The sequence below is a fragment of the Camelus ferus genome, chromosome 10 (assembly GCF_009834535.1).
Source record: "Camelus ferus isolate YT-003-E chromosome 10, BCGSAC_Cfer_1.0, whole genome shotgun sequence".
NCBI lineage: Eukaryota > Metazoa > Chordata > Mammalia > Artiodactyla > Camelidae > Camelus > Camelus ferus.
The window spans coordinates 27,993,605-28,010,736 of record NC_045705.1 but is presented as its reverse complement, the minus strand read 5'-3'; the positions used below and the strand labels follow the sequence as shown (position 1 = coordinate 28,010,736).

General features: G+C 35.1%; 1 protein-coding gene across 1 annotated transcript in view; it reads right to left on the bottom strand.

The window, feature by feature from the left end:
* HSD17B12 (hydroxysteroid 17-beta dehydrogenase 12) overlaps positions 1-17,132 on the bottom strand; it is a 135,497-nt gene that overhangs the window by 65,622 nt on the left and 52,743 nt on the right. Inside the window, exon 3 of the mRNA XM_006184248.3 lies at positions 16,150-16,225. Within this exon, the coding sequence (XP_006184310.1) occupies positions 16,150-16,225 (76 nt within the window). The remainder of the gene's footprint in view (positions 1-16,149; positions 16,226-17,132) is intronic.

The window sequence follows — 17,132 nt, the reverse complement described above, 5'->3', positions numbered from 1 at the left end:
GCTTTCTGGTTTCCAGATTTCAACACTCCCTCTTGCCTTGTTCTAGCTCACTTGATTCATTTTCATTACTGCCTCATCTCTATAAGCATATGCATTTCTGACCTGGGACCTAAACTGATCCCTTTCAGCCCATGTCCAGCATATAATATAGGATCAGAAAAGACGGGCATATAGGAAAATATATTTTTAGAAAACATTAAATGTTAAATGAAAAAAATCAAATAACAGAAAAACAAAAAATTTACTTTCTGTGCCATTTGTTTTAAAAGCCAAAGGAGGGTAAGCCAAAGAATCTAACAGAAACATTTTGTAAGCAATATATGACAATAAAACTTTGAAATTTAAATCTGTTCCTTCCAAGAGTATGAAAAACATATATTACACTATGGATTCTGGGTTATAATGTTGTATAAACACACAGGCTCATCAATTGTAACAACTGTACCACTCTGGTACAGGATTTTGATAATAGGAAAGGCTGTGTGTACATGCAAAATCTCTACCTTCTGCTCAGTTTTGCTGTGAAACTAAAACTGCTCTAAAGTCTATTTTTAAAAATAGATAAATAAACTACAAAATATTTTTAGTAAAATAATCTAGTAAGATAAAAATTTCTCCATAAAATATTAATTGTTCTAAACATCTTCAAAATAGCTTGAAAATATGTTCTTTCCCCCTAAATCATTCCTGAGAATCTGACCATTTAAAACCCATTCACCAAGAAGAGTACAAACAGCCCACATTCCCATGATGCTCTGTTCTCTTTAAGAAAAAGTAACCATGCCTACGGATTTATTCTCCATTCATACAGGATCACAAGCCAATACATAGGCTATTTTATTTGCTTTTTAAAATATATCAATATTCCTAAAGGTCTATGCAGCAATACCTGATTTCCTTCATCTACCAAAAGCAGCTGCATTGTATAAAAGTCCCAGAGGCGAGGTTGCTGTGTAAAATGACGATTTAAGTAACTGCCCTTCTTTCAGAAATCACCCTGTAACTATGCCAAGAAAAAACGCAATTAGTAACGTTTTAGCTCTGTGTGTGAAACAGTGATGTAAAGAAGGCAACGCCAAAAAATAAAAAGTATTTTAATTCATGACTTGATTAGGATGGTACATGTGAACTTATATGAGAACATATATCAGTTCTGTAACATTTTTAAGAATGAACTTTTAAGAGAATACAGGAGCGGGAAGCAGGGGGGAGCTTACAACTCTTTATTTTCCACTTAATGCAGTAATTTGCCCCATGTTATGCTCCATCATCATTAACATGATCTTTAAAACGTAATTTAAGTCTCTTCATTGTAACTTCTGACCACTTGGAGCCATGCCGACTGAAGGCAAACTGCCAGGTGAACCGATTTATAAAGTCTTTGTAAGTTTTAAAAATTTTAAAGCAGTTCACTAAAAATGTTAGATGTTCAACTTTCAAAATGTAACATATTTTTTTTTCTCATTTAGCAAAGTGTTTTATTCAAAAGCTTCTCAGCACTATCTAGTTGTCAGAAAGAACGAACATACATAGGTATGTAAGTAAACATATATATAGGTTTAAAGTTCACAGAAATTACCAAAAGGTAAGACATAAAAATAAAGACGTACTTTGCAGTCTCATTAGATACTTTTTGTTTTGGTCTGTTTTTAAGGTGGCAAGGCACATAAGTAATTAAGGTCGTAGGTGCCGATTCTGCTGCTGTATTTGCAATATAATCTTAGAAATGTATCTGATATTTCTTGACCAAAGACCCTGAAAGAAACAGCAATGCTTTATGTTTGGCAAAGAGGATATCAGTATGTCTCAAGAATGTGAGTTTCATGGACATAGAAAACCAACTGTGGTTACCGGGGGGAAGGGGAGGAAAGGACAGATTGGGAGTTTGGGATTAATAGCTACACATTATTATATATAAAATAGATGAACAATGAGGACCTACTGTATATAGCACAGGGAACTATATTCAATTTCTTATAATGAGCTGTAATGGAAAAGAATCTGAAAAAATATACATATATGTATTCATATCAATAACTGAATTGCTTTGCTGTACACATGAAACTGACATTGTAAGTCAACTACACTTTAATAAAAAATAAGAATTAAAAAAAAAGAACGTGAGTCCACTCACAGTATAGATCCAGCAGAAATGCATGTCCTTTTGCTCCAAAAGACATGCATGGGATTGTCTACGGTAACGTTACTGATAATAATAGTCAAGAACAATCCAAATGTCCATCAACAATGGAACAGAAAGCTAACTTTTGGTATATTCATAAAGTGATGAAAATAAATGAACTATAGCCATATGTAAAAATATAGATAAAGCTCACAAACATAATGCTGAGCTGAAGATGAAACTCAAAAAATACATACTGTATTATGCAATGTATATAAAGTCCAAAGAAGTCAAAATTAAACAATAATATTAGAAACTAAGACAGTGGTTACTTCAGGGGAGGAAAGGAGGAGCAGTAATTGGGAGGGAGCATGTGATTCCCTCAACTTTGTGATCATTCACCTGTACGTGAGCATTTTTACAGTTTCTACATCCTAGGTTTATATTGTTTTCAGTATTAACATTTATAGGTATGTTTCTGTTACAAGACAAAAGCAAATTAATGGAGAATATTTATAAAGTGTACCTATACTATACTAGAAGTATATCGCATTGAAAAATAAGGCACAAGTGATACAAGTGTTCTATGTGTCTTGCAAATGTTCTACAATACCTTGCAAATGGAACAGAATTTCTCCCTAGATGTGCTGCTTAGAAAGGCTGTAAAGGATAATAGAGGCTGCAAACTCAAATGTCCTCCGGGGCCGAGCACATTTCTCAAGTGTGTGAACAGGGCCTGATAAAAGTATATACACATTATGTGAATGGGGAGAGGCTGGGTCACCCTTGACAGGACAGTCCCCACCTAGAGGGCAAGTGGGTCACAATTCCAGCTGATTGCGGTCCTATAGGAATGCTGGGCCTAGGGTTAACAGACCATTTGGATTTGTTTTAGTATAAATAACAGTTTATTTAGTTACGTTAGGATTTTACTAATTCAAACTCCTCCTTAAATATATAGTTGGACATGGCTGTGTCTTTAACAAAGGAAAAAAACACATCCATTTAATCAAAATGCTCACATATCCTTCAAATGATCCAATGATAATACCTGTAATAGGCAGCTGCATTCAAAAACAGTCATAATGCAAATTTCGTTGGTCAGTTCTTCATTCTCTTGTTGCTTAGTAATTCTGACACTACATTTTTGGAATGCGCCTACCCCAAAGTTATCATTTAGTTACCCAGTTACAATATTCAAAGTATATGTAAGAGTATGGGGATAATGGAGAACACAACACAAGAAGCCAAAGATCTGAACTCTGTCCACCTCTGCCATTAACTTGGTATGTCTTGGTTTCTCAGACTTGGTTTCCATGTTTATAAAATGAGAGTTTTAATCCATCAGTAGCTCCTAAACAGAGATGCCCTTTTAAAATAGTGTGGAGTACATTTTTCAAACTACACATGCCTAAACATGATTCTATGTATTCCACAAAAGTAAATATACTTACATTTGTGGCTTAATATTTTAATCAGTTATTGAAGAATGACTACAGTTTAGATTTTATACATCTCTACAGCATTAAACAGAATGCAAGCACAATAAAATCTAGCTCTATATCAGTAATCTTTCCATTACTAATAGGTAGCCTGCTGTCATTAAACATTAATTCTATTGTTTGTTTTTTGTATTGAAGTACAAGTATAATTCTATTGTTTTTTAATAGCAAAGGAATAAAATACAAAATTTATGAAATCTCCTGTGCATTTTAATGGACTCATCTTCTCTTTGATTCTAGTATTAGATATAGCACCAGGTCACTTAAATTTGTTGATCTGCAATTATTTTACAGATTAGTGTATAATATAAATTATGCATTTAATAAGTAATGGTATAAAGAGATTATTAAAATAATGGATAATTGATAAAACATATAACTTCACTTGATGGAAAAATCAAGACAAAGTGAATCTTTTCCATAAAACTTTCAAAAATACTTTCTCTTTGTGATGAAAAAGGAAGCAATCCCTATATAATACCACTGAACTTTATTAATGTTTCAAGGAATGGGCCTTTCTACAAATTCTTTTATTCAAGCTGAAGGCTGTACCCCAAATTACAATTATCCACTTAAAACAACAACTAACAATTTAAAAGAGGGGGGAGAAACACCAATCATCTATTTAAATGGGAGCCACTTCAGAACACCTCGGTCCCACATTTCCCCAACCAAAAAAAGAATTTTATACAAAAGTCACTGAACCATCAATAATCCAACTGGAAAGACCACTTGCTGTTTTAAAGAAACCATACAAACATAAGCAAACATTTTAATTAAGAGGTATAGCTAGTGTCTGGCCATGGTGCAGTACCTTCCCGCATGCCTAATGCCAGCTGTAGAATAGCAACATTCAAGCAGCTGCCTTAATTGGAGATGCAGAGCAACACACGCTAATTTGGCTGGGCCTGCTAATTGGTAGGTATGCTGCATTGCTAACAAAACATCCACCCATATTACAGATGTTGTTCTCTATCTGAGTAAACGATTGGTAACAAGCAGTAATGAAGTTGAAATAAGCTACATTTGGTGAAATTGTTCAGTTGGGCAGCTTTACAACAGGATCCCACGTTAGCTTAGAAAATCACTTGTGCCAAAATTGGAACATCAGCTAAATGTCACAAGTACCTTTCTGTGCAACACGAAGACCACCATGAGGTTTCATAACCACTCTTCAGTCACAACAACAGTCTTGCCTAAGTGGGTACCTCCCCCTTAATTATGTATGCCAGGCCCCATGCAAACATTTACAAAAAAACTCAGTCCTTTTCTCTCTTTAGAGACTAACGCAGACCAAACATTTATAGATATGTGTGCAAAGATGATTATATTTATCAGGAAATCTATAATGCTTTAAAAAAAAATGGAGCAGAGAGTCTTCTGCTTACAGCCATGATGGTGTAGCAGAAACCAGATTTACTCTATCACTTTGAGCTAAAAAAAAAATGGACAAAATACATGAAACAATGGTTTTTCAGACGCTGGACAAGAGATAGTTCAGGAGAGCAATAGCTAAGAGAAGGGAAATAAATAAGGTGACCCCTATGGATGCCCTAGCTTATTGCCCAGTTAGATTTTCTAGACTAGGATGAAGAGAGAAGAACTCAAACAGAGACCAGCAGTACCCTGAGTTAAGGAAACAGACTTGAACATTTGGGGAAGATAGAGCCCAAAGAATTAGCAGACAGTAAAGACAGAAAGTGGGAACAAGAACATGAAAGACAGACATAAAGACAGATATATACATACACAGTTGACCTTTGAACAACTTGGACGTCAGAAGCACCCCCTGCAAGGCTGAAAATCCACATATAACTTTACAGGCAGCCCTCCATATCTGCGGTTCTGCATCTGTAGATCATGTAATACTGCAGTGTACATTTTTTAAAAATTTGTATAAGTGGACCCATGCAGTTCAAATCAATGTTGTTAAGGGTTAAAGAGAGAGAGAAACATGCTATACTCTATATGTTCAAGAAAGTAGAGGGTGAACATTTTAAAAAGGGGTAAGGAAGATATTAAAAAAAAGATTAAATTTTTATAGAGAGAAAAAATACAATGTCTTGTTAAGAAAATTACACCAACAGGGTTAACAGCAGATTAGACACTGCAGAAGAAAAGGTTAGTGAATGTGAAGGCACAACAATAGACACCCCCATCCAAAATGAAACACAGAGCGAAAAGAGATTGGAGGTGGGGGGGAGGGAGGAAGGTAAGAAGGAAGGAAGGAGCACAATATCAGTAGTTGAGGAACAACTTCAATAAGTTTGATATATGTCTAACTGGAATCCCAGGAAAAGGGTGAGGGATAGAAAAAAATACTTGATGAACTAATGGCCAAAATTTTTCCAAATATGATCATTATAAACACATAAATTTAAGCTCCACAAACTCCAAGGAGAAACGTGAAAAAAAAAAAAAAACTACACTAAGGGACAAAATACTCAAATTACTTATAACCAGCGATAAAGAGAAAAATCTTTAAAACAACCAGAGAAGAAAAAAAGAAAAAAACATTACACACAGTAATAAAAAGATAAGAATGAGAGCAGACTTCTTTTCAGAAACACTGCAAGCCAGAGACACTGAAGCAAAATAGATACTGTACTGGAAGAAGGAAAAAAAAAAAAAACCTGTCAACCTAAAATTTTATACCCATAGAAAATATATTTCAAAAACAAAGGGTTTTTTTTTCAGATATACAAAAAGAATTTGTCACCAGCAGACCAGCACTACAAGAGATGTTAAAGGACATCTTTCAGACAGGGAAAAAAAAGTCCTGATTGAAATCTTTATTTACACAAAGGAATGAAGAGCATCAGAAATGGTAACATGTGTGTAAATATAGAAGACTTAAGAAATAAATTTAATTCTCTTTAAAATATAGTTGACTAAGGCAAAAGTACTATGTTATACAGCCCAAACATATAGAGAAATAGAATGTATGGAATGGAAGTATACTGTTGTCAGTTCACATGCTAAAGATGAAGTAGTACACTGTGACATGTTAAAGACACACACTGCAAGATCAAAAGCAATCACTAAAAACAAACAAAAGAAGATGTACAGCCAATAAGCCAAGGAAGAAAATGATACAGAATAATAAAAACCATGCTTTTAACCCAAAAGCAGGTACACACAAAAAAGGCAGGGGGGCAAAAAACAGATGGAACAAATAGAAATCAAAGAGTAAATTGGTTAACTTCAACCCAATCACATTAAACATAAATGGTCTAAGCATACCAATTAAATGGCAAAAGTCAAACTGGACAAAAAGCAAGACCAGATCTATGCTGTCTACAAGAAACCCACTTTACATATAAAGTACATAGAGACTAACAACAAAGATAGAAAAAGATATACCATGCTAACACTAATCAAAAGAAAGCTGGACAAAGGAGATTTCAGCACAAAGAACAATACTATCAAGCACCTCTCTGTTTTAAATTTTAAAGTCTCTGTTCTGACTGGCTCATAGAGAATAGTAACTGCTCACTGAAACTTCAGAAAACTCAGAAATTACCAAACAAGCAGAAAACTTCTAACGCTTTAAACGTGCTGAGGATTTCAGAAAAATCATCCACAAAGAAATGATCTGCTCAAGCAGTGATAGTTTAAAAAGTCAAAGTCAGACATTTGGCTATCAACTAATAGTTACTTAAAACTGCACGACTGTACACTAGAAATTGACACACTGTAACTGACTATACTTCAATAAAAAAAGGAAATTAAAGAACAAAGAAAATACAAAAAATAAATAAAATTGCACAAATACAAACTTTTGAAATATTTTTAATAATTGGTAAGAATCCAACATACATAAACTTCTAATCAAAGTAAATCCTTGGCTAAATTAGAACTGGTTCAATCATTTTAATTTTTAAAATAAGTATGTCTTCTTTCTGATCACATCACAGTACAAAATATAATGCCACAGTAACATTTCATTCTTTGAACTTTTAAATTTTCTACTAGGTTTATGTACCAGTTAGATATATTATCACTGCTTCCACAAACTATTATTTAAAATTATAAACACTTATGTCTTTATAAAAGGGTTATTAGCTCTTCTAAATCACAGACAATGCTGCAAATCATTTGGTCTTAACCACTCGTCCTGTCTTCTGTGTAAAACTTAGAAATGTCATCTCTCTTACAGACTTGGTATCGATACTAATTGTATCACTCTGCAGTATCATTGCAAAGAATTCTTAATGGTCTTAAGATAATACACTAATATCATAATGAGTTAAATAATGAGGAATCTTTGGTTACCTGGCCATTTTCTAAAGACGGAAATCCTTAAAGAAAACTACAATTAGGATAGCAAATTCAGTGTGGTCTGTGTATCATCTTATAATAACAAAACACAAAGTTAGTACATTGTAAGTTTCAGGTGAAAGTGTTAACTTGTCACCTAATATATGTATAAGTGGGTGTATAAGATATTTTAAAATCTACAAAGAAAGTTTATGAATTAGACAATTTGAAACCAGTTGTTGAGAAGAAACTTGATCTTTGATAATATAGTCTTGTCTTAACAAGAAAACTATAAAAAAAATTAGTTTGTGCCTTCAGTACCTACACTGGCCAGCAAAGGTTCCTTATCTCCCCAGAACGCTTTCATTTCCTAACAGCCTGTTCACTTTTGGAGCTTTTGTGTTGACTTTTGTCACGCCCTTGTATTATTTTTAAACAAAAGTTTCTTGTTTCTGAAAAAGCTAGGTTTCATCATAATTACTGTTTCCTGCAACTATGCTTTATTTTAATTACTGTCATGGAATCATTTCTTGTCTTGAGAACCACCTATGACTTATGCTTGTATTTTTCTGTACTAGACTCCTGGCAATTCTTTATGATACTACCTTCGTAAAACCTGGGCCTCAACTTAAAAATAATAAAATTGTTAAGATATATTTTACACCCAAACTGTCTCTGGTATTCCCCAGATAGCCACTAGGTAGCCCTTAGAGCAGGGAGGATATTAGGAAGAACGCAATATGTCCTGTATTCTCCATTTCTTTAATTAGCTCAACTCTATTACGGGAGCTGCCTTGTTCATCAAGCCCAAGATATGGAGACCCATGGTGCAACTAATACTGAATATGGTCCAACACTGGTATACCTTTCAGGTGGACAAGACAAACTCATGATCCTGTACAAAGACTGCCACAATAATGCAAAAGAAGAAAAGATCTCCAAGATTATGTTTCTAAGTATTAAATACTCCTGCTAATTGGTGGCAGGTTTAAAACACACTTTATAATAGTCCCTGGAGATTTATTACTCAGTGCCTTTGGTGTCCATCATAAGGCTCATGCCCTCAAGATAATCATTGACTAATTCACTCATTAGCTCTGTATTATACCCCAATAGGGGATTCCAGTGTGATACTGTTAATTACTGTAATAAATTAACGAGACACCATCAGTCTTATCTACAGGTGGTTTCTACTTTTCCTTCAAACACACCAAAAGGCCCAACCATAAGCTGGAGGTGAGAAAACTGAACAAAGCCTCAGTAAAGGCCTGTATCAGTACTCTTGACTGTTACTGACTCCTGGGTCTGATTCCTGCCCAGTGAAACCCAACACGCCACCAAGCACAAACTGTCAGACAGACTGTACCAGGAAACTGAGTCCGTATTTTCAAGGTCCTTTTCTTCAAAAATCAGACACTTGGTAAAACCATGCTGCTGACCCAAGATCCAAAGGAACAAGAATTAATTTCTCAGATCTTCCAGACCCGACAATCCACCTGCTGAGTATCACTGAGTGACCTCAGGAATGCAGTGAGGAGCAAAAGAACTGTCCCCACAAGTCTTGGCAAAATTCCTGTCTAGCAGAATTTGTGAGCATTGAAAATGGTTATTACTTTACACTAATAAGTCTAGAATGGCTTGTTAGGCAGCAATAGTAACTGGAACATAAACTAGTAAATTGTTGCATTGATTTAAAGATGGACCATATAGAAAATACAACACACATTGACTGACCTTGTCCGTGAAATTAATCAGAACTATGGTCAAATATTATACACGTCTTTACTGAGTCCTTTTACTTTACATGGCAATGTAATTAATTGCATAGGCTCAGTAAGAACCTATCCTTCTCCCTACCAGAATATAATTAGATAAAACAAATGTGCAACTATGACTATGCCAGAAATGTTTCATTTAACGGTAAATCTCACTTAATTAGGCATGACAAGCCCACTAGTAAGAAACGAAGATTACACCCCCATCTGGGTAAACAATGGTTCAAAGACCTCCCAGGAAACTAATCTGGTACCTGCTCTAGGATGTGTCTGGAGTCTCAGGCTGACAGGCAGCACAGAATGTCACTCTCTAGAAGGCCAGTAACATGAGGAATCTGGGGAGCTTGGAGTAAGAGGATACCTCTACAGTCATAGGTACTACAGGCAAAATCAGTAGAGGCAAACTGGATGGTTTTTTGGTTCCTAATGGTTCCTGACCTCGAAAAAGGTGAACTCTAACGGCAATAAAAATATTTCTGGTACTGAAGAAGTGATTAAAAAAATATGACTCTAGGGCCTGCATGAAGTCCCAATCCTACCATGTGGTTCTAGTTTTATTAAACATAAAACAAAAAGATCTTTATGTGTTCAGTAATGCCTCATTGTCCAAAAGGAGATTAAATAAGCCAAATATAACAAAGCACCTATTAACAATACCAACAGTGCATCAGAAAACCATGGAACAAACGTGTTTGGTCAAACCCATACCTTAACTGCACAGATAATAGGTAAGGACTGAAAAAGTGAAACTGATAATTTTCATCTTAACCTATTCCTCTGTTGACTATAAACCAGTAAGATTTACATTTCTAGAAGCTTTGCATTTCAAGAGATAAAACCAAGGAATTACAGAGCCATTCTCAAGGTTCTCACCCTGACATAAGTTACAAAAAAGAGAAACATCATAATTGTTTTTTTTAATCAAAGACAGAGATGTGTAAAATAAAAGCTGATTAAACGGTATGCAATCAGAATTATCGATTGCCACATAATAATAAGAACTATAAATATCCCATCTCTATATTCTGTGAACTAACAGTTGTTCTGAAAACCAGTCTCCTTTGTATTGTGCTTTATTTCAAGTAAAAACTCACCTCAGAGTCCAAAAATTATTTTTATATTCTTTGACAAATCAAAATCGACAAAAAATACTTAATATATTAATAATCCTGGCTAACAATGATACTAGAATAAGCTTATCATATGTGTGATGACTTTCAGCTTGTCTTAATTCAACGGGTGACAGGTATCCTTAAAAAGAACTATAATTTCATCGAAGCAGTCAATCCTGAGAAAGCACTTAACTGTTGTTGGTGAAACATTCAGTTCCCTACTAAACTGTATATAATCTTTAAAAAAAATTTTTTTCTGAAGAACTTTGATGAGTAGACTGTCCTCCACAGCCACAAGGAATTAGTTCTCAAGGCATAGAATCCCCAAGTGTACATATTGACAGTAAAGAGTTAGAAGGTGAGAGGAACCCAGAAGACGTCCTCTGTTTTTCTTCAGTTGGCACTTAGTTTCCTTTTCAATCTCCTCCTTCCCCTTTTTCTTGTTTCAATGAGATAGGGAAGAAAGACGGATGAGTTTAACCTACCCGAGTGAGGTTAAGAGCTGGACTAGGAGAGACAAGTTAGCCTAGTTAAATTAACTTGCTTGACTTCTGTTTCCCAACCGAACTCTGACTGATACAGAAATTGGTATCAGGAATGGAAGCCCAAAATATAGACCTCAGAAGACTTCCTATATTGGTTTGATTGGATGCGGTGGCATCACCATTAATCAAATTAATGATGGTTGGTATTACAGCAAAGTATCGACTGAAGAAGTGTCTTAAGGGACCAAGCAGCTGCTACATTTGAGTTTGGAAGAAATGATGAATACAAAGACTGGAAATGCAAATCAAAACCACAATGAGATGGCACCTCACACCTGTCAGAATGGTTATCATAAAAACAAACAAACAAACGTTGGTGAGAATGTGGAGAAAAGGGACCTTTCCTCCAATCTTCCTACACTGTTGGTGAGAATGTATACTGGTACAGCCACTGTGGAAAACAGTATAGAGGGTTCTTAAAAAACAAACTAGAGCTACCATATGACCCAGCAATTCCACTCCTGGGTATATATCCAAAAAAACAAAAATATTAATTCAAAAAGATACATGCACCCCAGTGTTCATAGAAGCATTATTTACAGTAGCCAGGATACGAAAGCAACCTAAGTATCCATCAACAGATGAAGATGAGGTATATATACATACAATGGAATGCTACTCAGCCCTGAAAAATAAAATTTTGCCATTTGCAACAACATGCATGGATTTGGAAGGTACTATGCTAAGTGAAATAAGACAGATAAAGACAAATAATGTGTACCAGTTATATGTGGAATCTAAAAATACAATAAACTAGTGAATATAGCAAAAAAGAAGCAGACTCACAGATATAGAGAATATACTAGAGGTAACCAGTGGGGAGATGGAAGGTGGCAGGGACAATATTGGGTTAGGGGATTAAGAGGTACAAAATATTATGTATAAAATAAGCTACAAGGATATATTTCACAATACAGGAAGTATAGCCAATATTTTATAGTAACTATGAATGGAGTATAACCTTCAAAAATTGTAAGTCACTATATTGTATACCGGTAACTTACATAATATTATACATCAACTATACTTCAATTTAAAAAAAAAAAGCACTGTGCTATGTAGCTTCTTCTGAATGCACTGGAGCTCTTACTGAAAGAAAATGATAAGCTCAGGTCTTTAAGCTCTCAATCTCACATTTATCAGGACCTTATATGGCAACCCCAATAAAAACTTTGATGTCTTCTAGCCACAGAGCTCGCCCAGCTAACATCAGATTTAACTGTGCCAGTCGCGGAGTTACAAGGTAAGTTGAATTTCACAGACTTACCACGTTTCATGGATGAAAGGAAAACTGAGTGAGAAAGAGTGAGACCCTGAAACTAGGGATGGGGATATCTGGGTGGACTCTGCTGAAGCTAAGATTCTTGACTCCCCATGCTACTCTGGGCCTCCCTCACCAGTGGAAATAGAAACAGCCTGCTCTCCTCTGTCTGAAGAGGTAAGCTTTCCCTGGCTTGAAAATCCTTTAATAACCTCTCTAATATAAGGGTAATATTCTTGCAAAGGAATTCTTTCTTTCCAGACCTCGCTGGACCATCCCTAACCACCACCCATAACAGGGCTGGATACTGGCATTCTCTGGGGAACAAGTACAAAGTCTGATCCAGGAAGTAACAACCTATGTACAAAATAATTGTAACATTTTGCTAATTTATATTGGTAGAAATCTGGAAAAGTCTGTGTGAGAATAGATTCTAAGAGTATTAGGATAAGTGAAACAAAATATAACACCAGTTGGGACAGTATTCTTCATGAGTCACTTACTAAAGATTTAGGATTTAATGGTCAGCTTATACAGCTAGAAGGGGCTCTAAGAGTTAACTTCGTTGGTGGACTGAAACTTGGATTCCATGATAGCCCACATTTAATATGACTGGGAGGCCACAACTTCCCACGGCATAATGTAGAGTCAGGTACCCAAAGGCGAAAGGAAACAGAAATGCTGGAGTTAACTTATCATTGCAACTTGCACACACACAATCCCTCTACTACTACACCCTCAAGAGGGACCGGCAGATGCTCCATTCACTAAGGCTCCAGCTCGTCCATCATATGGACAAGAAGTCATTAGTCTGGCCCTTTAACACACTGCCAGTCATAAAATCCGCCATGTTGCTTCAAAATAGGAACCTCTCCGTTGTCTCTCTCTGGCCCCTTATTTGTTTCCTTCATGTACTTACTATAAACTGTAATTATTTAATTGATGTGTCTTTTCCTGCTTTGTTTATTTTGTTTGTTTGTTTTTCAAAAAAAACTATTTGCTTTCTCTGCCTCCTCCATTTGCATTTAAGTTCCATCAGGACACTGGTTCACAGCAGTCAATACAGTCATGCTGAAGGCATAAACAGAGTTAGTCTGTCTTCGTTGACATTAAATGCTGGTCCTTCCTCCTTCTGGAATAGTTATGTTCATGAAAACATTATCCTCCCAAAGATAATTTCCATCTGAGTTAAAAACTTGTACAAACTTATAAATCTCCTCTGTATATTTATTTCTTCAGCTTAGAATGGACAACCCATGGCATAATGGGTCTGCTGATATCACCTCTTCCATTAAATTTTTATTATGCCCAGAAAAACATTTTTCAAAATTTTCAACAACGAAAAAAAAAAAAAAACCAAAAACTTCCCTCATAATAAAGGTCAATTCAGTGCCTTTGCCATCTGTTCCTTCATGAAAAATGTTTGAACAGGATCCTGTCTTTCTCTAGAATCACATTTCTGCCCACAGTCATGTGTCACCTCATATCACAAGTTAACCAAATTCTCAAATATCATTAAAGTATATCTTCTGACTCATTGGGTAATTTTTGTACAGGTTTGAGCACTTGCTGTGAGTGTCACGAGGTAGCTTTTCTTGTTTCCGCATCGAATAGACGGTGAAGTCATTCACAGCATAGCATTTCAAACGTCAACGTTCCATTTCATCAAAAGCTTCTATTTTCTGCCTATGAACCTTTGCTTCTAGCAACTAGTAAGTGCTTTCATTAACATCAGTTTTACACACACACACAACACACACAACATTTTTATCACCGTAAGAATTATTATACACGTGACTACAAGCAACTAAGAAAGAACAATACTAAGATCCATGCAGTACGTTAAATTCACCTACACCTAAGGAACAACCTCAGGCTCATCTGTGTCACAGCTTAATTCAAATTCATACCTTAGCAAACCTGCAAGATACTTTAATGCCTTGGACCTTCAGGGTTTCCTAGCTGAAACCTTGAAAGTTAAAATCCTTAGTCAAAGATTTATTGCATATCCACATACCACATGCTCACCTTTGTAAAGATCTGTGCTCTCAACTGGGTTAACAAAAATATTTAATACACTTAATATTAGGAATCTATAAAGATGTGGTAAAGATGAAGTACATCTTGTGTAATCTGTCCAGTAGAACCAGCTATGGTCTGAGTAGAAATGATAACAAAAATATATACCTCACAAGGATGAAGGATCAAAGAGGATAGTACATGTGAGGGGATAAAGAATAATGTACTATACAAATCTTAGAAGTAGGTGGTAATGTTAATAATAAAATACAGTATGTTGCGCATATTAAGTTTACATAATGTTCTATGTCAATTTTATCTCAATAAAGCTGTGAAAAAAATCATAGGAAAACACAGGAAATCCTTTCTTAGCTGAAACTATTAGAGCAGTTTGTTAGCTGGCTACTTAGAAAAGTCAGTAAAAGCAAGGAATCCTAGAAAATGATAAATACACATCAAAACCATTTTATTTTAATTTAAACCATGAATAAGTGTCATTCATTCACCAATCCTCTCTGTAGAGCCAAGCCCTTATCTGTGTTTAGATTTGTTGTCTCGAATTCCACTCTTTCTTACCTAAACCACACTCATAATGCATTATTTATGATGGCAGTTTCAGGTCTTTTAAAATGCGGCAAGAACTTCAACACTTACAAAATAATCGAAACAAACTTCTTCTGACTTTTTATAGTTTGTTCCAATATTCTGCATTTTTCTTGTTCACCCCTAATTGTCTTTTAGAAATTGGCAACTTCGAAAAGAACTCGCTTTTCTCAAATTTTTTCAGAGCATTCAACTTTTTTTGTAATCCTCTTTTTATACATATTTTGCATGTTTACAGAATATTCAATAACAAATGTACCCAACGCAAGTAAGTTCAGAAACAAACACAACTGACTTTTCATAAGTAAACCATTTAACTTGTAGAAATAAATGTACACAAGCACCATGCGGAGAAGCCTACTGGCCACAAATAGCCAGCATGCTGGGAACTTCGGTCAGTCTATTTTACCAAGGAACTGGACAGCACTGGCTTATCCATCTGCTTGGTTAATTAGATGTCAGTTGAAAGACTTTTTGCCACCTTGTAATTCAGGTCTCAAGCATAGCTGTGTACGAAGAAAGTTCAAAATAGTTTCCCTGTCACATGTATATATGCTACCTTTTACATTTTCCTCTATCATATACGATGTACATTTAAAGGCAACGAAGTCAAAGAGTAAAACAATTCAAGAATATTTAAAAGAAGCAATGGAAAAGGAATTCAGATGTTTAAAGAGAACATGATGAAATAATCAGAGAATTTGACTCCTGACAAAAGAACTTAAATGAGTCAATAAAAGACATTTTAGGCAAATTACAATAGTCCTACATGAATTTGAAAAAAATTGATGATCCATCTTTAAAACATCCCATTAAGAGCATGAAAAAGAAGCTTTCTGAACTGGAAATAAATATGTCAGTGCGAGATACCTGCTTGAAAATGTTAAGTTTAGATTAGCTGTATTCCTTTTGTGACCTTAAGGGGAGGCAAAGGTGATGTGAGAACTTACTTATTTCACTGGAAACCTGGTTCAGTTTGTCCTGTGATCTGCTGATAAGGACAATCTTCATGCCACACTTTGCTAACTGAAACAATAAAAGAGATGCTGGATAGCTAAATCATACCCGTGCATTTCACTTTAAAATGTAAATCAGATACAGTCTCATTTTAAGATAACCTGATCATATTGATAATCCAAATTAAGAAACAAATCATGGGGAGGGTATAGCTCAGTGGTAGACCATGTGCTTAGCATGCATGAGGTCCTGGGTTCAATCCTCAATACCTCCATTTAAAAAATAAATAAACCTAAATACCTCCCCCCAAAATAAAATAAAAAGAAATAAAAAAACAAAAAAAAAAAAAAGAAACAAACCCAAGCATAGTGAACAGGAACACCAAAATGAAGACGTTACAAAAGGATTCCCCAAAGGGTTATCTTTCTAAAACAAGCTAGAATACAAATGTCAAAGGGTTTTAGAAGAAGGAGAAATTTTACTTTTTATTTTGTACCTATCTATATACTGTTTTGATTTTTTTAAATCATAAATACCTATCTTCTTTACAAATTAGCTTTTAAAAAGTTTTTGTTTCAGACTAGATACGGGAAGACTAGAGGACTGGCAAAGAAAATCACAGTTAAAATGTTAGGAATTCCTAAAAATAGAATCAATTTTAAAATGTTTAATTAAACGTTATACTTTACGGACAACAAAGGCAAACTGAGATAGTTAACTGGAAGAATTAATAAGTAACGTCCTGAGGAGTACCTTCTATGTACTTTCCCAGTGCTCAGTAAATGCTGCACAGAATGAACAAAATTTACAGAAATGTGGTTTCCAACCCAGACACACCATAAATATAGAGAGAGGCAGAAGAAAAAAAAAAAACACTGATATACACAAAACGTTTTAGTGAACTCTTCCAGACAGTATATAAGTGAGAATAAATTAGGTGCTACAAACTGTGTAATTTAGTAAACTAATTTTCCAG